Source organism: Vidua chalybeata, chromosome 4 (genome assembly GCF_026979565.1).
Source record: "Vidua chalybeata isolate OUT-0048 chromosome 4, bVidCha1 merged haplotype, whole genome shotgun sequence".
Taxonomy (NCBI): Eukaryota; Metazoa; Chordata; class Aves; order Passeriformes; family Viduidae; genus Vidua; species Vidua chalybeata.
In genome coordinates this window covers 31948441-31971172 of record NC_071533.1, presented here as the reverse complement: position 1 = coordinate 31971172, position 22732 = coordinate 31948441, and the positions used below count along the sequence as shown (strand labels likewise).

Sequence of the window (22732 nt, the reverse complement as noted above, 5' to 3'; positions counted from 1 at the left end):
CTGAATACGGTACTGAAAGAAGAAGGGAAGCTGTAATAATTCATAATAGAAAACATTCTCTTCAGTAAGAATGTGTGAAGGAACTACCTCTAGGGGATTATTTCAGATGGGATATTTTTTATTTTACTCTTGTAATTCTGTGAAGTAAAATAATGCTTAAAAAAGTGCCGAATGGCTGTGGTCTTTAAATTACTTTAACTATAATGCATCCAATCATGTACAAAGTGATTATAATGTAGATGTCATGACACCTGTTAAGACTGATAATTTTCTATTTGACCATCTCTCTTGTACATAGAGAGACATTTTAAGACTGGAATTTGTTGAAGTCTGCAAGCTGTGGTGAGCTACTTTTGGAAGCCTGTTAAGAAAAGCGAGGAAAAGAGAAGCAGCAAGGTGCTGGGATACTCAGTCTTTCCAGAGTAAGAAAGATTAAAGTCCCACCAGTTAAAGCTGGGGACACTCACTTGGGAAATAAAACCAAACAAACAAACCAAACCTCTCCTTTTTAGTTTTTTCTTCACCACAGTTCTGGTTCTGCCTGAATTAGAATCTTAAAGATCATCTAGTCCCAGCCTCTTCCTGCCATGGACAGGGACACCTCCCAGTAGACCAGGATGATCAAGGCCTTGTCCAACCTGGTGACTGTATCAGAACTATCATTGCAATTTCACTATTGCCTTTACATGAGTGAAATAGTCTCTAAATTTATAAAAGTAATACAATTTTCACTTCTTTGGCTTTGGCAAATATAGTTAACAGACCTATTTATGAAATTTGAATGTTTTTCTTACGGCTATTGCTCCTTAAAACTTTTCAGAGGTGATGTAGCCTGAATAGAGTGAGTCAGAAACTTTGAGGAGAAAATACATTTCTTAATGAGGAAACCAATTAACTCAAAAAATCAACTGTTGAAATGGGAACTTACAAGAAGAAAAAAGAAAAAAGAAAATACACATACATACACACACACACACTTCCCCATAAACAGCTGATTTTGAAACAATCTGCTTTCAAGGTGAGATGTTTCAAATGACAATTCATTTTTTTTTTCCCCCCACACTCTTGGCTTCTGTAAGAAAAAAGCCCCAAACAACCAATTTCTCATTCTGATCTAGGATGAACTGTCAAAATGTCAGGTACTGCTGTGAGATGGTAAAATGCCAGTTCTACCTGCAAAGAGACACATGGCTCCTTCTTCTTCCCGCAGTGGTTCACGTGAGCCCTGATGTCACACCTCCCTCATTTTCCTCATGGCTGTAAAGCATCAAGCCCACGGATGTGAAGCTAACAGTGCCGATGTCACCGTGAGGATTCAAACCGTAATTACGTGTATGAATTTAGTCTTGTTGACTGTGTAGTCACTGAAGCATCAGAAGAGTCTGTACAAAGCACAGGCTTCGTAACCTTTGGCGTGATTTCATGCATTGGCCACATTTCTACCCAAATGAATGATGGACCGTATGGTTTCTGGCTGCCTTTACCTCTTTTCGATCTTCTTTGTCTGTAGTTGTACCAAACCTGGTGAATCATTTCTTTGAAAGGTCGTGTAGTCAAAGTGTAGAGAAGAGGATTCAAAGCACTATTTATTGGCAGTATAAAAATCACCACCCAAGAAGTTATGGTACCTTAGGGAAGGAAAAAGAGAGGCAGCTGTAATATGCATCCCAGTGGTTGCATTCTTTAGTTAGCATAAACACTTGATGCCAATGCAGCACAGCTTGCTGATGAGAGGAGGAGGTCATGTGCTCTTAGGCTGAACTCCTGGCACAACAGGTGCTTTTCTTTTTCTTCTTTCTGTTACACTTGCACTGCCTCTTTTCTCCCTCTGTTTCCAGTACTCCCTGCAAAAGCTGACATTTATTATTCTCCTAGTAATTCTATTTGTCCCTCTTTTCTATGCCACAGCTTCCTATTTGCCTTGACAGACTTCTTGTTCTGGCTGAGCCCCTTTTTATTGACCCAAAACCTTTTGTCTCTGCTTTGCTTCTTATCTCTTCCTGTGATCTCTGTTCCCCATCCTCTTCCCAGGACTGATGACATGCAGTCCTAATGATGCCCCTGATGTTCTGTCCTCCTGCAAAACTATCCTTTGTTCCCTGTATCCCCTCAGAGCCTAGTTTTCTCTTCTGCACCAGGACTTCTTCATTCGTCCCCCTGAAAAAAAGCATTGTATACGTCCTCCTAATTTCCTTCTTTTCCTGTTCGTAAAAGTTTCTGTGTTCACTGTCTGCCTATGTCAGTCTGTGCATCTTTACAACATCCCTTTCTCGTCCTTTACTGTTTGGGAGATATGTTACCTGAGGGGCAGGTGGAGAAGGGACAGGATTAAAGTGCTGAAAGACGTCAGTAGGTGCCCTCCATTGTTTTGTTTGACTTATAAAATTGTTACAGAACAGTTCCAAGAGGCATAAAAACCGTAATTGACTCTCCTGGGACACCCCTCTATGCCCCTCTCCACTTTTACAACTTTGTTGCAATATCAAGACATTCCTGTTGATGCCCATCACATTGGCTACAGTTTTGGAAACAAGCAGGTGCTTAGTTCTAAAACAACCAACACAAAGCAAATGCTATCAAAGGAGGTTTACAATTTGTGTCAATTCGGACAGCTAGCTGTCATGTCTTTAGTTTCATGAATTGAGTAATTACTGTTTAATCTATCATAGGACACTAATTTGCTGAACCAACGATCACCCTGTGATTCAGCAAGATTTCTTCAAGGTTTCTTGACTTATAATACACCTGTTTCTACTTTTCAAGATATTTTCTTTCAAATATCATAAGTAGTTTGATAGCTTCTTGAAGAACAATTTAAAAATATTTGAAATAACTGGATATTTAACATAATCAGCGTAACTTCCATTCATTTGAGATGCAAGTCCAAACTTTGAAAATTTCAACTCCCAAACCTCCTGGTCAGCACATAAGGCAAAAACATCCAAGCTAAAACATTTTCTTGCCAATGTAATATTGTGACATACATCTGTACACTGAGTCTGAATCTGCTGTTGCTGATTGTTCCGTTCATACTCACATGTTCTTTCTAACAGGTTTAATAAGCCCCACATGAAGAAGCTTTTTTTCTGGCATCTACTGATATTGCAAAGAGAAGGGAAAAATTAAGGTGCAATTTTAGTCTTTTAGGTTACCCTATTTTTACATGTGAATATATTCATAGCATGAAGAAGATAAGCAGATCTTTATGTAACTTAATGAGTGGAGCTATAAATACCAGCTTGTAAAATAAAGTCATTTCAGAATAAGTTACATTATTGAATCAAGATAGAAAACACTATATTGTCTTGAGACATTTAGGCAACAGAACCAGCAAAAGCCCTAAGATAAGAAAAGCCAATGCAACTCAGACTTGACTTTCAAATATATTTTGTACACTTTATAGATATTATATGTAGACAGACTTGAATGATTTGAATTTTGGAGGTTTTTTATGTAACTCAAAGGTGGCTAATCTTTCATGATTATAGTAATAGAGTTTAATTAAATAGCAAAACTATATAGTTCATTATATTGTGTGTACATATATAGATATAGAACATGAAGTTAATTTCAGCAATATAGTGCATTTCATTAAATTATTTCTCTTCTGAAGTAGAAGGAACATTTAATACAGACACTATTGAAACAGCCTCATAAAAGAAAGGACATACCTGGTATTTCTACTCGAAGTAAAGAAAGGAGTTTCAAAATAAAAATAGGTATCCAACATAGTGCATCAGTAAATACAATGAAGAAAAAACGTTTAGCAAGGATCATCTCTTTTTTAATATGATTCCGAATCTCAGTAGCCATAATAGCTGTCTGGTGAACACTGTAGAACATACTCCCGTAGGAAAACACAATGATGATAAAAGCTGCCAAGTTTACACCTGTTTAAAAGTAAAAATTAATTATACCTTAAGAGAATAATGGCAATTCTACATCACCTATTTGCAGTCTGGGTAGTAAAGAAGAATATTTCATCTAAACTGCTAGTCCATGGAATTAAGAGGCCAGAAAATCTGAGTCTGTCCTCATCTGAAGACTGAATTTTTGTCTCTACTCAAGTATTCTTTTTTTTTTTTCACTGATAACTGGCAAAAGACTGCCATCTGATTAAAACTAAATAGTTCTTCTCTGGCCTTACCATTGCTCTACTTCCCTAACATAGTCTATTAATTCAAGAACATAATGGTCAATAAGTTATTTCTACTTTCTCATCCCTTCATGCATTTTAAGATAAGTAGGTACACATCTAATACAGTAAAGCATTTATATTGGAAATAGTCTTTAAATGCTTGCTGGAGCATCTAAATCCAAGGAGGTGTGAACATTACAGCTATCTTAATTGTTTGAAAACTTGGTTCCTTTGCAGCTCTAGTAATACATAAAGAAGAAAAGCAACTTACCTAAGAAAATCACAACAGAATAAATCTGACTTCCTGAACTTTCTGATTGTTCTGAGTGAAGAGGAAAACAGACGCCATTGGTGCCATAGTAGTTCCTGAAAAATTCCTTATTGCTCAGTGGGATAAAAGCAACAGCAAACCCGATTATCCAGATAAGAACCAAAATGGAAATTGTCCTGCATTTTCTGGGCTTCAAACACCTAAAAGGATAAACTATGCAGATGTATTTTTCCAAAGTCAGATAAGTCAACAGTAAGACTGACACCTCTGTAGACAGAATAGCCAGCGATCCGACCAACTGACAGTGAATACTGTCCATCCACAACTGAGCGTGCTTGTTGTATTCTCCACGATATTTAAGATCAAAAGCTCCAATCACAAATAAATATATTCCCATCAGACAGTCAGCACCTGTGGGCACAGTGCTTAACATCATTATTTACACATCTGAACTCCCATTCTCTCTGTACATGTATGTTGGAAAACAGACACACACACACATAAATAAATATATAAGTATCTACTTAGAAGTAAGCTACTACATAGATATAGATATAAGATAGATAGATATATAAGATAGATATTAGATAGATATTAGATATTAGATATAAAATCAATATTACACCAGGACTAGTACTATGAATTACAATTTAGTAAATATAATTACTTAATTATAATAATTACTTAGTAATTAAGTAATTATATTACTTTTTCCTTTTTTGTTTTCCTTTTCATTTGGTCTGACAGTCCATGTTTCATACTTGTTTCCATTTTTTAAAGCTCTGCTAAAATAGTTTTGCAAATAGAAAAATATACAGCTTTATCTTGCAACGCTTTTTTATTAGGTCTTATTTCTTTATTTATTTCTATATTAACATTTGGCTTAAGATAATTTTATTTGGGTAGGCCATCTCTGCTGGATTTGAAGTTTATTTTTTCCACCTTATGCTAGTTCAAAACTCATGTGCATAGTCTTCTAAGACTAGTAAGGGGAGATGACCTGTCAACACAGAACTGAAGGCTTCATGGGTATTTTGCTAAAATTTTTGCAAAGTATTCAGATTGTTTTATAGAAGAACAAAGTTTCAAAATCACTGACATGCTATATTCAGAAATGTTGCAATAATTTTATGCAATGTTGGCAACTATCTCTCAAAATGCATCTAACTGCATTTGTGCAGTCCTCCTAGACTCTCCAGTATTGAGAGACTCAGAATTGTAGTGATTTTACTGCCAAGTAGTTCATCCATAAACTTGTCTTGCTTTCAGGACTAAAATTTAAAAAAAAATCACCTCAATTCCTAATATTGGGGAGCTAGGATAGATTAATTTTTTATATTTGCATAAACAACCTTTTATTTGTGCAAAGAATAGAATACTTGAACACAATAATTACATGCAGAAATTGCTACTTACTGAGAAATGCATAGTAAAATATTGGTTTTTGGGCATTTGAAATATTGGAATTCCATTTCTTCTCGCTGAAGACAGTGAGAATTTGACAGAATTCCCATGGCATGAAAATCAAACATGAAACTTTTGGAATGTCCCAGCTGCCAAAGGCAGCATTTAATGAGACCTCTTAATATACCTCTTATATACCTCTTGCAACCTCTTATATACCTCTTAAGGTATATAAGACCTTAATGGTATATAAGCCACAACATTTTGTGTTTTCATTTGCAATGTCACGAAAGTAGAGTTAATCTAATGCTAGAAATACATCACTATACTATAAAAACAACTATCATACACGCTACAAGCAGACTAAAAAGATATTCTAGATGTGGAGTACTCACAGCAGAGGGACATTATGGAGATGGCATGCAGCTTGTTCTCCGATCTGATGTAAGGCCTCATGCAGATAACAAAAATGTTTCCAAAGCAGGTAATGGCTGATACAACCCAGACAAACACTCTCTGTATGATGCTAGCTAAAAGATTCTCGAGGGAGGAAATCCCATCTGTGTTGGGTTTGCAGCTGCGCACGTGAGGAGCATACCCACAGTACTGGAATTTCTTAAAATATCTGGTTGTGAGAAACAGATGAGAGACCATTCTAGATTGATTGTCAGAATATCAAAGCTATCTAGTACCTACTCAGAAAACATATTCTGAAAGAAGAAAGTTAATAAAAAATGGTCAAAATTCGACAACTCATGTACTGCTTTTCATACACCTTCGTTTTCAATTATCCAGTATTCTGTAAGTGTAAAATTCAGGCCAAAGAAAGCAAACTTTCTAAAATAATCTACTTACATGTGGGAAAGGTTTCTCAGGGGACTGAACATTCTTCTCTGGATGTTTGCAATTTCAATGCCCTCCAAGCTGCTGTAAAAATACATTCTCAGTAAAAGGCCATAGAAACTCAGTAGCAAAAAAAACAATTTTTTTGAGCATTTAATTGTGATTTTATGATTATAGGAAACTAGATAAAAATTTTATTGCATCTAATCTGCCAACCCTTCAAAACCTGACCAAAAAGTCTTTGCAAAATCTGGAGTGGAACAAAAAGGAATTGAAAATAATTTTAATAAACTCACTGTTCTTCCGGATTCATGAAGAAAACTTTTAGTGCTGCTCTCAGTCATGAGAATTAATGAATGTCTGATTAATATGTCGCCCTTTCAAAGTACTATTCTACTGATGTTCTTTCATCATCTCTGGGGAAATAATAACTTGTTCTAGGAGTAATACTTTTACACATCTCTTCTCTTATCTCAGGGAGTGCTTTCCTGGACAAACAAACCAACCCAAGAACTCAGTCTTCATTACGTCAAAACCAGCAGGAAGCTGGGACACAGAATACAGCATGTAAGAAAAAATGCTGGCTTTTTTTGTGACACATGGCTGAGGTTCCTTATTTTAAATTTTATATATGCATATGAGAGCAGCGATATTTTTTCCCCCTGCAATGCTAGATCAATAAAATTTAACTATGTAAGATGTTCTTTTAGAACTTCAGGTTCTGTATTCTTCCAGTCCTTCCCATTCTCTGGTTCGATGTGCACCTTGTATGGGGTCCTTGGTTCTCCTTGTGGAGAGCCTTATTTGGATTTATTGTTCAAAGATTTGAATGCAATATTCCTGTGAATTCTGAACATATTTAGGCAAAAATGGAGAAAAGTACAGACTTACTGGTTAGTTGATGTGGGTTGGTGGGCAGTTTTGCTGGCAGACATGAGAAAGCCCCAACATGGAAGTGTGCTACTTTTATTTAAGTGCTGCAATGAATACTAGGGAATGCTTTCCCCAACTATTTCTAGTATTTCAAACAGATGAAGAGGGAACTGGTGTTTTACAAACTGCCAAAATACAGCTGTCTATTGATCTATCTCAAGATTTAACAGTTTTTTAACTAAAATAGGTGGAAGGCCATGATCACTGAGTTGCAGGATAATTTCAGATTTGCAAGATTGTTGCTGCACAGGAGGAGCTCTGCTGGCAGAATTCAAGTTAGAGCTGCTGCGTTAACACACCTGCAAAACTTCCCCTAAACTCTTCAGGGGCAATTTCTTACACAACATATTCTGGATCATGTCCTACTGAGGGAGATGTGCAAAATCACAAAGAAATTATAGCTAAAATATAAAAACTTGATACTTACAGGGATTTGAGTTTAATTAGAAAATCAAACTGGTCTATTTGTATTTTCTTGATGGGGTTGTAAGAAAGGTTCCTGTAAACACAACAAAATTAATTTTGGCCACATTCCTTACTGCTTGCCCTAAAAACAAAGTCAATCTATTTTTAAAGTTAAATCCTGATATCAAGTTAAGCATTCCCATGAAATTATTAATTTCTCATGATGTAGTTAGCATAGCTTATCTTGTATGTATTAACAAGATCTAGAAAAAGGTAGAATTTTGACATGTTGTCTTTTGGGACATGAAAATGCACACCTTTTACAAAATTATTCTGGAAAATGATATAAAATTGTTTAAGCTCATTTAGACAGAGCTTAAATGATGCATACAAACAAATGTGTTCTTCTCTTTTCTGACACATATGACTGAAAACATCATATCAAATGAGGAATATACATTTATGTATAATAATAAACAAGAATCCTTACAGTTGTGAAAGCTCCTTTAGCTCCTTAAATATATATGGAGGAAGTGATTCAATCTTGTTGCTAGCCAAATCTCTGCAGAAACACACAGGTTACAGTAAGTTCTTACTACACACAGTAATTTTACTGAATAGTTTTGCAGTTTTAATATACACAATTTTATTTGCCAAATAGAATATTATTTATTCTATATGTTATCAGAAATCTGGACTATAAAAGAATGATGTTAAAACAAGGTGGGAAGGTAGATCTATGAGATCTTGCTTTGTCTCATTAGTTCAGATATAAAATTAGATACATAATTTATTGTTATTTTATTTCCATCAAAAAGAAAGTAAAATGACATTAACTTGGCTTGTAGATGAAAATTAATTAAATGTATTGTTTCATGATGGGAATGTTTCCACATGGGCTAAACAGCATATCTTTACTTTTGTTTTTATTTCTGCCTTTCATCTTACTTTCACTGTGCAGAAATCCTAATAACAGAGGAATAAAGGTCTCAGTCCAACCAAAACTGTCAAACTGGTCTAAAAGACACTGAAGGCACACCTGCACCTAGATTGTAGTGATACAAGAATAATTGATATTATATTCAGGGAACATAATGTGGGAAAAGCCCTAATATGATTGATACAGATTTTATTGATTATTTCTTTCCTGTTCAATATATCTTAAAAAAAAATACCCTAAAGAAGGATGCCATCTCCAGAGCATGTTATATGAAATAGAAATTATGATGAATGATATTTCTAATATAAATCACAAAACTGTGTGATTTGTACAAATAAGAAGAAATCTACTCACAATTCATCTAGCATCTGGAGAGAAGAAAAGCTGTTTTCATTTAGGGAGCTGATTTTATTTCGTCTCATCACCCTGAGAGAATAAAACAAACTTATGTTGCTTCTTCTTGGTGTCTATTTAATTTTGAAGATAAGGTTTTATAAACTTTAAAAGTTCTCTGTTCTCTCCATCCTTAAATATTTGCCCAATTCAGTTAACAAGCTAATTGCATCTGGAAGTTTGCCATTTTATGATTTAGTAAATAACTTTTTTTGCCTATATATGTATGTACTTCTGCATATATATATATATATATATATATATATATATATATATACAAACACCCCATGGAAGGCTGGTACAAATTGACTGAGGGAAGATTAAGTGGGCTGGAAGGCTTGTGACCTAATCACATCTCAGACACAGGTACATGGTTGCACAATTTTTCATTCATCCTTATTTCATCTGGCACTGCAGAACAAGGGTACTTCAGAAGAGATAAAAATTGAAAGTGAGACTCACCATGGAGTCTACTAATCTACCAAAAAGTAGAAGGGCTTTTCTGAAGATGGTTACATCATCACTGAAGAAACTTAGGAGAAAATTCTAAAATTGATGAGCCAGTCAACCCACCAGCCAATCAAAATAAACAACAAGCTTTTGTATGTTTGCTGGTTCTCATTATGAGATCTTTGACTTCAATACAAAGGTTATAATGAAAATTTCTAAATCTTAATATCAGCCAGAGTCTCTTCAGTGAAGTCTTGCTATATATTTCAATGCTGAACTTTGCTGTAAAATATAAAGAGTGGATATTCTGTGCGGTGCTCATTTCAAACCAAACATTTTAATATAATATCCTCAAGAGATAAATAACCATAATACTCAGGAAACTTTTATATTAGCTGTAATGAATCACTTGACTGTTCAGTTTAAGTCCATCTCACTCTGGCTAGCTAGCATATCCAATTACTTACAGGACAGTTAGAGTGCTGCAGGAGATGAAAGTGGCATTTTTCACATGATGGATATGGTTGCCTTCAAGGTCTCTGGGATATAAAAGAACCCATCAATCATTGAAAATAAACTCAGGCACTTATTCTAAGGTAATTGAAGAAAAATGCTACCAGAACTTGACTACACAGAAGAGAGTGGGAGGCAGACATGCACACTTAACTGATGACTTCTGCACACTTAACTGATGACTTCAGGCCATCAGCCCTGCAGTGACCCAGCAGGCACTCTGCAAGATCCAGCACCCCATAAGAAAAAGTGGGGTGGAATTGCCATACAAAGACAACAAAATAATATTTTTCCAGTGAAATAAGGTAGACTTACAGCCAATTTAATCTTGGCATATACTGGCACAGAGGTTTATCAGGCAAACGTGCAAGAGAATTATTCATCATCTCTCTAAAAAAAAAAAAAAAAAAAAAAAAAAAAAAAAAAAAAAAAGAGGAATAGTACAGCTGGTTATATATCCACAGTTACATCATAGAAAAATTTCATGTCTCTTATGCATTTCTGAAAAAAAATCATTCCAATCTTGAATAGTTTTCAAAGCATCAAAGCAGTATTATTTTCTTCAACTTCCACATATTTTCCCTGTGGCATTCTGTGCTGCAGTATTTTATCCTTAGCTTGCTAATGTCCAAGTAAAGGAAAGGTGTTCATTCCACTTCACTGCTATTAAAATGAAATGTAGAAATCCAATACAAATCTACTATTCAGTCAGAACATGTAGTTCTGACTACAGTGGGATATGGAGGGAGGTTTCCCTCTGGGATATAGGAGAAGAGGGTCCCTCATCTTTCAGGCTGGAGAGTGCAGTGGCGCACCATAGACAGGGTCTTGGGGAGGAGGGTCGGGCTGCCACCAGGGGCAGGGACTATGGGACTCCTCCTGTCCCACCATGGCTCTGGGGGACACCTGGAACCCAGTGCTGTAGCTGCCTCGACCCTGCCCTCTCAGTGACACCTTTCATCATTTTCCTCACCCTTCTCCCTATACTTTTCCAGACACTGCGCGTCCACTGCTGCCAAAATCCTCTCACTCTAGCACATTTTGCCTGGGGTAAGGGAAAGCTGCAGGTGTACTGCCAGCACTCTGGGGTGAGCTAGCACATTCAGTGTAAAAATTTTTTTTATATGTGTATGACCTTTGTATTCTGTTCTTTTAAATAGCACCTTTTTTATCCTGTTTCATACTTACAGAAGAATAAGAGATTTGAGTCCATAGAATGTTAATGGATAGATCCGATTTATCCTGTTGTTTTCAATTATCCTAAAAATTACGGCAAAATATTTATCAGATTGATAATTGACTTCAGTCTTAAATTGAAGAGATAATAAAAGATAACAAGCTTTTGAATTTCTTCAAAAGTCCAGTCAAACTACTTAAAAAAATTAACACACTATTCCTTGGCAGGTTAAGATATTTATTTCCCTTCAGAATAATTTCATTAAAAACCCGTGTAACTTAGAGAAAATAATTTCTTTCAACTTAGAAAAAAGCGTTTTCCTTTGAGGCTTTTAAATCCTTTGATCAAGACACTTTGAATAGATTCTCTGTAAAAACAAAGTAGCACAACCTAACAATATTCTATGGCAATCCAACAGTCACAAACATGCAGAAGAATGTAAGACATATTATTTGTTTATTTTTAATAACTTATTCAAAATCTCTCTGAAAAGCAGTAATGAGCCAATATTTCAGGTTATGACAGTAATTTTGCCTGGACATTTTAAGCACTATTTACAGTAAATGACCTGCCCAAAAAAATATCTGTCTACTGTTTTATAGTACCTAGGTTACTTAATATATTCTTTTGTAACAAGCAATTCCTAATAAACATTGTTTGCCATTGTTAAAAGTCATCAGTCATTGAAGCCATTAAGGCTCACGAGCTGTTTTCTGCTCTCTGCAAAGCCAATTGCATTTTTACCTTGTACAGTGTAACGGGAGTTCCTTAGTTATTAGCTAGTGTAAAGTAATGCTATGCACAAAAATGAAAGCAATCAAAATATTTTTATATATAAAATTAATTATTTTCTGAGTAAATAAATATACAAAAAAGAAAACAACATACAGCCATTCAAGTCTGTGAAGGTCTGCAAAGACAAAAGGCTCCAAATTTGTAATCTTGTTGTTGCTCAGGTATCTAAAACAAGACCAACCAAAGATGAATGAATGGAATGATTATTTAGCAGCAGACACATGAAAATGAGTTTTAAGATTATTTCTCCTTGATAATTTACCAGAATACTTCTATTCTGTTAATACTGTTTTTTTTACTTTGGTAATTTTCATGCCATTGTTTGAGAGCAAGGCAGGACTCTCTCTAGTGAGGATTTTAAGAGCAATTATGTACGGCACTTTGTCTTATCTATAAGAAAGCACAGCCAGCTAAATATTTTCACTGTGTCATATTTCAGACCCTTCACAGTTTCCTTCTGTGGAGTGATTTGTTCCATGAAAGTTTCCAGGATCCCTTCAGTCTTTGCTAAGGATATTAGTCATAAATGTAGATACCAGAATAATGGAAAAAGAAAAGCTGAAAACAAATGGGGAGGAGTACTATAAATGGTCTGGGAAGATAATAACAGCAGCTGTAATAACAGATAATCAGCCACACTTGTGTGATGAAAAGAATAAGAGGTACAGCTTTGTAAAACTTTCTGAAAACATTGCAGTAAAAGTCCTGAACCAAACAGTGCAATTTATGTGTTGTATTTTTCACTGAGCATTTCCCTAAAATGTTAAAAACACCTTTCAGCAAGTTGCTGCAAAATAAAGAAAAAAGTGTTCCTTTCATCACCTATACTGGTTACTTTGAATTGCATTTGCAAACCAGAACACCATGTTAAATAATTTTCATCTATCACAAGCTCTTCCTTTCATTTTGCTCTTTCTTCATTCTCCCTGGCTTTCTGCAGGGTAGCTACCATACTATCTCCTTCTTCCATCCTGAGGATTTCGGGAACAGGACTGAAGTATGAAGCCCGCTTATCTTTTCAAAATACTGCCCTGCCAGGTAAACTTGCACAGGGACCTCTTAATCTGTCTTTGCTTTCTCAATTCAGTCATTGGATTAAAGTTTTGGACCACTTTGCAAGTTCCTCATATGGAATCAGGCAGAGCGAGACTCTCAGAACTCTGCCTGCTGCTTTTTACTTCAGTATTCGAAAAGCAATACTTACAGTTTTGTCAAGTTGTATAAACCTTTGAAAGCACGTTCAGATATGGCTCTGATTTTATTATTCTGAAGATACCTAAGAAGATACAAACCCAAAACAATTTATTCACTAAACAAGTGAAGTTAAAGCAAACATAAGTAACCAATTAAAATCTATCAGCTAAACTGAATACATATTTATTATTTTAAAAGAAGCTGTTATATTTGTTACACCTTGAATTTGACAATAACCATTTCACAGCTATAGCTGGAAAGTTTGTAAGGTTGTTTTTCAAGAAATTCACACAAAGAGCAAAATCAGAAAAATCATTCCAATGGATGCTTGCTTTGCCAAAGATGAACAGTGGATTGGTGGTTTGCAACCTCCTTGATTAGGTCTTAACCTTGCAGTGCTCACCTGTGTGACCTGATCTCTGTGTTTACCCAGATCTCTGCTGCAACCAAAATTTTGCACAGTAAATGTAAAAATAATTTTTTTTTTTTGGTGTTACTAGAGAATTCTCAAAATATTGCATTTGTAAGATAATATATTTAAAAATATACAGCAAAACTTATTGATCTCCTGTAAACTAAAGATACTATCTTTTTTAAAATTCCAGATTTATCCACTTTGATGAAGTAATGAGTTGAAAATTATCAACTGCAAGTGCCAAGTCTTTTAAAATAATTTTAATGAATTATAATATTAGTCTCTGAATAATATTTAAACATAAGTACTTTAAATCAAATTCCACCTAATGAAGCATCTAGATGCATTCCTGCTAGAAAGCAGTAAGAAATCAGACATTGGCTTTTACAAAATAGGTTTCTGCCAAACACTGCTCAAGACCTTTTGGAAAATGCAAAATTATCTATCAGAAGGGTGAGAAGTTGATATTAGAAACAAATGTTTTCTACATATATAAATAGGTATGGATCTATTTCTTTTCGTGAAAACTTACCTTTCAGGAATTTAAGGGACATAATGGGACTTAAGTTTCAGAACACAAGATGGTGCTGCAGTGTAGCACAGTTCCCATGAAAGAACACTTTGAGTAGGTTATACAGAAGCCCTACTCCAGACTTCTGCATTTAATTTTTATTTCACTACTTCTATATAAAGAAAACTCATTAAAGGCTATGATTTTTGAACAGTATGTATGTTACACGCTGGAAAACATAACACAGTATTGTATTGCCATAATAATTTGACTGTTGGGCATTACCAAATCAGTACCAGACATAATTAGGAGTAAAACCATGTGCCATGGGAATGAGCTTCCCATGATAATGGGAAGTTTGAGTTTCCAAACATTTTTTTCCAGAATAAATCAATTAACTTACTTTAATTTGATTTGACATATTACTGTTTATGATAAATGTAGCATCCTCCAGAAAAAAAAAAATAGCATTTTTCTGGTATAAACCAGTCTATAAACATAAACCATTGAATATGCAGAAATTATTGTTTTGCAAAAAGACAGATGTCAAATCAAGGTACTTGAGCCAAACATGAGGTACCAAAGCGTGAGACAAACCAGACTTTTGATACTTAAATGTTAAGCTCCATGTGTGTACATATGGGGGAAGGAAAGGATGAATATTTAAGACACTAGATAGGTATTTTATGTTATAGCACTCCCTTACAGATTTTTAAGATCTTGGTATTTCTTGAAAACATCAGCAGAAAGTTTCCTTAGCAGATTCCTCTGAAGAGACCTGTAGGAATGAATGCATACAGTAAAACTACTGTCCCAGGTTCCTACAGGCTTTTGTTATTTAATAAGGGCAGCTCTCACTCTGCTAAATAACAAAAGCAGCATGAAACCATCTGAACATGCTACTTCTGTTTTTCTGTATGCTTGTATCTATTTAAACAGTAAGAAAAATACATTATAAATTAAAAAAAAATCCATGTGCCCAGGAAGAACTGGGAAAATAATAGTTAAATCAAAGAATGAAAAAGATTTGAATATAAACTACAGATTTATTTCAAACCTCAAATGCATATAGAGTGTATTTCCCAGGCATCCCAATGTCCCATCTCCACTGGGGACACTCTAGCATCCTGTCAAGAATAAAATTCCTTCAGGATGTGGTTTTATTAGAAGAGAATTTAGCCTGAAAGCCAGCTGAACTCACTACTTTTTCTACAGCTAGAACTGTAGTCAGTATTTTTGAACTCTTTTTCGACCCTGAGCCAGAAGCCAGTTTAAATAGATGTTTGGCATTCCACATCAGTTTCTGTTATGAAGTGTTGCAGTATTTGAATGTGGACCCAACAAGGAGAACTTCAGCCACATGTGAACACAGACTGGTACCAAAAGGAAAGATCCATGACCCAGATCTATGGGGGAGATCCTCAGGTAAGGACATGGGATGATGCTCTGTACTCACCACACCTAAAACTGCTTCCCAAACAGCAATGTGCAAATCAAGAGCACATCAACCATATTCTGGTCTCTTAAAAAAAGTTTGGCTTACACATAAATATCTGCATGATGACTCAGACCAATTAAATCCTTTTAAATAACAGAGTATTCAGACATCAAATGAGAACTAAATAGATTTGCTCCAGCAGGGAGTTCCACCAAGTTCAAGGTTATTGACTTTATTGACAGGAGCACAGACTAGGAATATTGACAGGATCATAGAATAAGAAACAGGTTCTAAGCATTTTGTCTTAAAAGGAAGCATTTCTTTTCTAGATTTCCTTAGATATCCTGAAGTGTTTGTAGTTCAAGTCACTGTTACAAACATGAAATGATCAGTTCACAGAGTATTTTTGTTCCTTAGTTTATTTCCTCCCCTTTTATGTAAGGGAAGTCTGCACTTAAAATATTAAAGTACTTGTCAACAGAGAGAAACAGTGCTTCCCAAGCATCAGCTGATCATAGTTGTGAAAAAGTTGTAGGATTGACAGTCAAACTTGAACAGAGAAAGAGTCCAGGTTACTTTTCTACTTACATTATGGTTATGTTTGAAGAGACTGATGGCACAGCACGTAATTTGGCAGCATCACAGAAAACCTCCAGCCCTTGGCAGGTACACTCTGCTGGCACATCACCAGCCACTGCAGGAGAGCAAGAACATGGTCAGGGCAAAATGTGGGATATGAGATGTGATGGGACGCGGAGAAAAGAAATATGGTATAAAAGAACGAGCACAAAGACAGACATAGCAGGCTCTTTTGAACACAATTAATGCACATGTTTTTACAAAATTGATTTAGACCTGGGAGGAATCTAACAATAAATATAAAGGGACACAAATAATTATATTACCTCTGTGAAAGAGCTCGTAAAAGCTCTTGAACCTTAGGCATGATATACAGGAATCTGGCATGCTATTTTTGTAACACTTCTTTAGATTATTCAGCACTCTTATTACTAGAAGAAGCACAATTTTATGGGTAAAAATGGGTCAAAAATGGGTCAGGGAGTCTTTGCTCATCATAGTAGACAGCAGAATCAAGAAATCTGTACAAAGACCTGCATAAGTGGAGGGGGTTTGCAAATTTCATTTGATGTACAAAGAAGTGAACTGGGAGCAATGTTGCCTTCATTTCACTCTGAGATATATGCCAGTTCTATAGTTTCTCCATCAGTATCAGCATATTTAGATAAACATTTATATTGCCCTCCTAATTGGCATATGCTAATTAAAATATGTTTGACACTTCTCTTGCAGAAAATGAATCATCCTTAATGGAATTGAAATTAGCTTCAAATTAGCATTCTCTCATTTGAGATATTAATTATATTTTACTATAAATGAAACAGCACTAAATTTCCTGCTAAGCATATATTTGCTCTGTATTTCTTTCTAGGAATCATCATGAATAAAATAATATCTGTAATTACTTACAGCACTCAGGTGTCTTTGTCTGAAATGCATACAGAGATTTCAGTTTATTGTATTTGTCCTTTGTATAATGTTTATCAAATTGCAGAGACCATCCATTGTTGTCCTCTAATAAAAAACCAAAAAACATACAACATAAACAGACCACAAATAGAAGATATTAAAATAGAAATGGAAGGTAGAAATGTCTTCACTTAATTTAGTTGCATTAATTTTTGTCTAATTAATACAGGTGTTTATTCCAGAGCATTTCATACACCAGTAGAGAACCTTATCTTTATACATCTGCTTAATCTTACATATCTAAAAACAATATGAGCTGCATAGAAGTAACAGCTTATTATACCTTCAATAACAACATTTGCTGTGACAGTCACACTGAAAAAGTATAGTTGTGACTTCAGAAATGTTTATTTATGTAGGAGCCCAAAAATGAGAGGGAACAATATTTTCATACTTCCTTAAACATGCAGGTTTACTGCTTTGTCCAGGAAAGTTGAAATTATTACCAAGACTCTGACTAGTTTGTACAAAGGGATGTCTTGCACTATCACAGCCTGTAATTTCTTCCCTGAAAATCTAGATGAGGGCCAATGGAACACTGATTTTCAGGAATAGAAGGGACTTGGTGTAACATGTTCAAGTCAGAATGTTCATGTTAAGCTTAATATGCATCTTAAACAAAGCATGATTCCGTATTACCCCTTTGGTCACTGTGCATACATGTACTGGAACTGAGTAGCTTATGGATGGAAGAGCAAAATTTAAGAGCAAACCTTTTAATTCCTTCCAAAGAGTGGACATTTCAAGATATAGTGGTGCTAGAAATAGCTACAGATCTGTTAGTTACTTGTTTCTTGGAAATCTATTGTATATCTGAGACCTGTGAATTGACTGATCCGGTAGCTACTTTCCAAACAGGCTGGAAAGGGAAAGGGAACTTGCTTTTAAAAGCTGTGATTGGATTTTAGTTTTCTTAATTTGAGTTTGTCTTCTCTTCAGCTTTTAAAGCATCTCTTTTAATGAACATGCAGCAGTAGCAGAAATGCTCCTTGGGATGGCACTCCCTAGCTGGTGAGCCAAAGCATCCATGACAATTGAAAGCAGCACACTTTAAGGATATCTACTGCAAAACATTTCTATGAGAACTCTCAGGATGGCTCTGCTTTGCTAGTAATTACAGTCTTAGATTCACCTTTATAATGTATTGGCAATAGTCTTTACCCCTGCAATTTCACAGGTTAATAGTTTAGTTATACTTAAGTACAATTCCTCATGGATATTTCTCTACAAATCTTTATATTTAACTAAGCATTATTATAATATATATAGGCATCAAAATAGGCAGGGAGAAATAAAAAATATTTACTTTGCAAATTTTCCCATTCTGAAATGGCTTCTCATTTTTCATGTCATGTTACATACAGCTCAGTTGTTGTTTTCTCAGACAGGCAAGGAAACGACCTTGAAAGCATCTCCTGACACCTGCCTACTGATGAAGCTTGTTTTAAGAGATGCTTGCCTCTTTGCTGTCTAAGCTGAAAAGATGTTATATGTACTGATTAATGATAATATGAAAGATTAAGTAACTTCAGGCAAACTATCCTTCATCTAGTTATTTGTTTGTTATGCATAAATTGAAAAGATGAACGATTCAAAGCAAATATAAGTACCTGTCTTCAGGAATTGCTCCAGTGAGAGAAAAGACAGAAAGACAGACCTGATAAGACATTTAAGAACATTTTACTAATTTCCTCAAGAGCACCTTGTATGCTCTGATCCATTATTAGTTTTGCCATTCTAGATCATTATACTAATATTCAGAAGCAGCCAAAATGGACAAAATGAAAGGTATTGCCCAACCTGCTCCTGCCTGCTTTAAATGCTCAAAAGAAGATCAGTGTTAGGACTGCCTGCAGCATGGAATCTGTAATTGATGAAGTGATGAGAACAGACCCTTTGTCAAGTGGCAAGTGCATTAAAACCTACTGTCCTGTAGATGGGGCTATAATGAGGTTTTCTCTACCACTATTCCTGAATATTTAACTGGAACACATCCATTGACTTTCAGTTGTATGACTGGACTCAGCAATATGTGGGAATTCCACATGCACAGAGAAAGTAAGATTTTTAAATAGAAACTTGGAAAAATGGTTTAAAAACTAGGTTATTCTTGAAGTATTAAATATACCAAATGAATGCTTTACAGTCAGGAATATAGTATGAAAATACTATTGGATTGTCTAATTCATTATTATGTTCATAGAAAGTGAATATATGAAATTTTATTCCACATTGTTATACCTTTAAAATGCCTTGTCATGTGACAAAGCATGTACAAGAGGTGACCATCAATGCATTTCACATCTGCAGAGAAAAAGGATGAGAAGTGCCTCCCACACTAATGGGAATGATGGAGCAGTTTGTTACAAAGGGGAAGTTCCTCAGCATTTTTGAGGAAGTCTAGAGGCAGCTGTGTATTTTTGGGTGGACATAAAAAAGAAGGGGAAAAATTCACAGAGAAGATGGATTATTTTGTACTGGAATGATTCCAGCTGTTTGGTGTTTCTAGTGAGTTCATTTTAAATAATGGGCTTTTCTCATGGCATGCTTTCTACTAGAAATAAAAAGGCATATCTGAATATAATAAAACAAGTTATTAAACATCTTTTGACCTCCAGAAATATATGCTTTGGGCCAAACTTTGTGCCCAAGCATGGGACAGTCTCTATTTGATCCAAGCTGTTTTGTCAAATCCTGAATGAATGTATCGTGCAATATTATGTTTAGTATGACCATTCAGTGAAACACTCAGTGGCAGAACTGTAAATCACTTTTTGGTCGTTTAGATGAAGTTTTGTGGCCTGTTTTTACCTCTTTCAAGGCAAGGCTCTCCAAACACTTTAAGAAATGACTGGTAATAGTACTGGTCTTGAAATCCCAAATCTATCATTTGAGGGAGTAGAGCTCAGATGAGAAATTACTATTACCCTGAGCCAGTTCTAAATTATGTTGGCTGTGGTTCTGTTAAAAAAAAAAGAGATCAGAGAAAACAAGGCATCATCAAGTCTTCCTCTACATGGGATAAGTGAAATAAGTGCTGGCAAACTGGATTTATCTGACTACAGATTAATATGCTCTTTCTTGCTGAAAGTTTCCAATCACCACTTCTGATGGGGATGAGAAAGAGCATGTTAATCCTGACAAACTACAGATTTGAATAATCATTTCAGTGACAGATCCAAGAAAGTATCATATTTTCTCAATTAAAGACATATTTCTTACTTAATATGGAGCTTATGACGAGGATGCTATATCTATATGACTTCCCCTTTCTCTCAGCCATATCTTCATGGGTATTATACAGAGAAATGCTATCAGCTAAATGCATAAACACTCTAAAGAGACACTGTGTCACCCTTTGAGTTTGCCTTTGCTGTTGGTGGTCATAACCTGAAGACATATTTCTTTTTGTCAGTTGTTCAAATAAACTTTTTCTTGCTGTAAAGAATTACTTCAGGCTTTTCACAAAAGTATCTTTCCGTACAAGGAAGACCCATGTCCTCCAGACAAGAAGCAGTTCCTCTAAAAATATTTGCAGATGAAGGAATATAATTTCTTTTTTCCACAGTGTTGAGGCATCCTGATACAGCCTCATAACTTACAGCAAGACCAAAACCCCACAGAGATTTTACAAAACCAAGGGCTGCAGTGCCTGGAGGGTGGGCAAAGTTGGGATGGAATTTCACTGTCTCAGTTTAAGTATCCAAGCAGAAAAAATTAAGAACTTAGAGCTGGACACCTTATGAATCAATTCAAAGGTAAATTACCCCACACCAATCTGCATATCACTGCACATATACTGTGTCTTCTACCTGCTGATTAATTGAAATCATATGCAGCTTGTCTGCTTATATGTGACAACGTAATCATAGTAAACCAGACAGGAAACAAATTAATTTGCATAAGGTTTACATTTCTCTGGATGAACTAGACTACATACTTACACAAGGTTTTTTATGATTTTAGGGCAACTTAATTAAGCTCGTGCAACTTTTAAGAAAACAGGCAGGTTAAAATTTCCAGAAGATAAACATCTTCTCAATGTTTAATCTTTATTCCTGTGAAACATGTGCATAGAGTTTTCTAGTTTTATAACAATACTTTTAATCTATATAATTTTTTTCTGATTTTATATTCTGTTTTTCTTAAAGTATATTAAATTTTAAAAATTAAAATAATCCAACAGCATGAATACATCTATAGAACCTTTAGTTGCTTGAAAGTTCCTTTGGCAGTAAGCTACTATAGTGGAGACCAGGAGAGACATAAGTCTAATGAAATGCAAGTTCCTCTTAATTACCAACAATATCTAAAACTGATTAAAACCCCTCAAAATTTCAGCAAAGCTATTCCATGTGCTAATACTTACATATCAGAGTAAACCTTATTGTTTTGGTGCCATATACTGTGGATGGATGGCAATGACAATAAAATTTGTCCATATACAAAAAATTTCCATGTGAAGCTTGAAAATTCTATGTTTTCCAAGGTATTTGATACATTTTGAGTATACTACTGACTGTCAAATATTTACTTTATGCTTCACAAACAATTTGCTATCTAGGCTCAAAACTAAATAGCACCTCATACATTCAAATCCTGTATTTTAAGTATGATGATAAAAAAGCCATGCCAGGAGAACACAAGAACAACTATAACATTATTCATTACTAGTATTAATTTGAAATATAAAAACATCAAGGTCTTCTGCAATGTGCTGAGACACAAATTAAATTTTTCATTCCTTATGAACAATCTTGTAGTATTAAAACATATCTTTTATATAGATGTTTTGAAATACTGCATAGAAATTTAGATTTCTGCTATGGAAATACAGAAAATGATTTAATGAACCTACAGAACAGCAATAATTCTGTGTACAATTATAGACCTTCAAAGAAACACATACAGATCAGCATTACATTATACAGATTGTTAGTGTGTTTATCCTGTTTAACTTTTATTTGTCCCTTTTAAAAAAAGAGCTGCTCTGCTGTAACTTATTTCTTCAGGCAAGCCAGATACCTGGTGACCATGTGGCACACAGTAACAGATGAGGTCTGTGTTTTTAGAGGCAAATAGGTGCAAGACTTCAAACAGCCACTCCCTGCCCCAGCTCTTTAGGAAACCTCTGTGTGTGATGAACGTCTAAAAGTGAATTTACAACTGGGGAGCGGAATGCTGTCCTTTGTTCGGGGAACTCTTAGGGCTGAGGGCAACACAATAGTAAATACATTTAGCCAGCGAAAAACTCCTCTGGAGTCAGAAACAAATTAAATCTACATGCCTGTTCTTGCTTCAGTAGACTGGAAAAATGTGGCTATGACACTGTGATTAAAAAACAAATGCAGACACACTGCAACC

At 35.2% G+C, this 22732-nt stretch overlaps 1 protein-coding gene across 1 annotated transcript in view; it reads right to left on the bottom strand.

Annotated features, from left to right (window-relative positions):
- Nucleotides 1-1326: 1326 nt before the first annotated feature.
- The window catches only part of RXFP1 (relaxin family peptide receptor 1), a 96948-nt gene continuing 75542 nt past the window's right edge, over nt 1327-22732 (bottom strand). Inside the window, exons 3-18 of the mRNA XM_053941628.1 lie at nt 17309-17413; nt 16409-16514; nt 15089-15160; nt 13467-13538; nt 12356-12427; nt 11479-11550; nt 10606-10680; nt 10245-10316; nt 9289-9360; nt 8485-8556; nt 8017-8088; nt 6669-6740; nt 6209-6438; nt 4410-4820; nt 3672-3890; nt 1327-1628 (exon numbers count right to left, since the gene is read on the bottom strand). Of these exons, the coding sequence (XP_053797603.1) occupies nt 1327-1628; nt 3672-3890; nt 4410-4820; nt 6209-6438; nt 6669-6740; nt 8017-8088; nt 8485-8556; nt 9289-9360; nt 10245-10316; nt 10606-10680; nt 11479-11550; nt 12356-12427; nt 13467-13538; nt 15089-15160; nt 16409-16514; nt 17309-17413 (2096 nt within the window). The remainder of the gene's footprint in view (nt 1629-3671; nt 3891-4409; nt 4821-6208; nt 6439-6668; nt 6741-8016; nt 8089-8484; nt 8557-9288; nt 9361-10244; nt 10317-10605; nt 10681-11478; nt 11551-12355; nt 12428-13466; nt 13539-15088; nt 15161-16408; nt 16515-17308; nt 17414-22732) is intronic.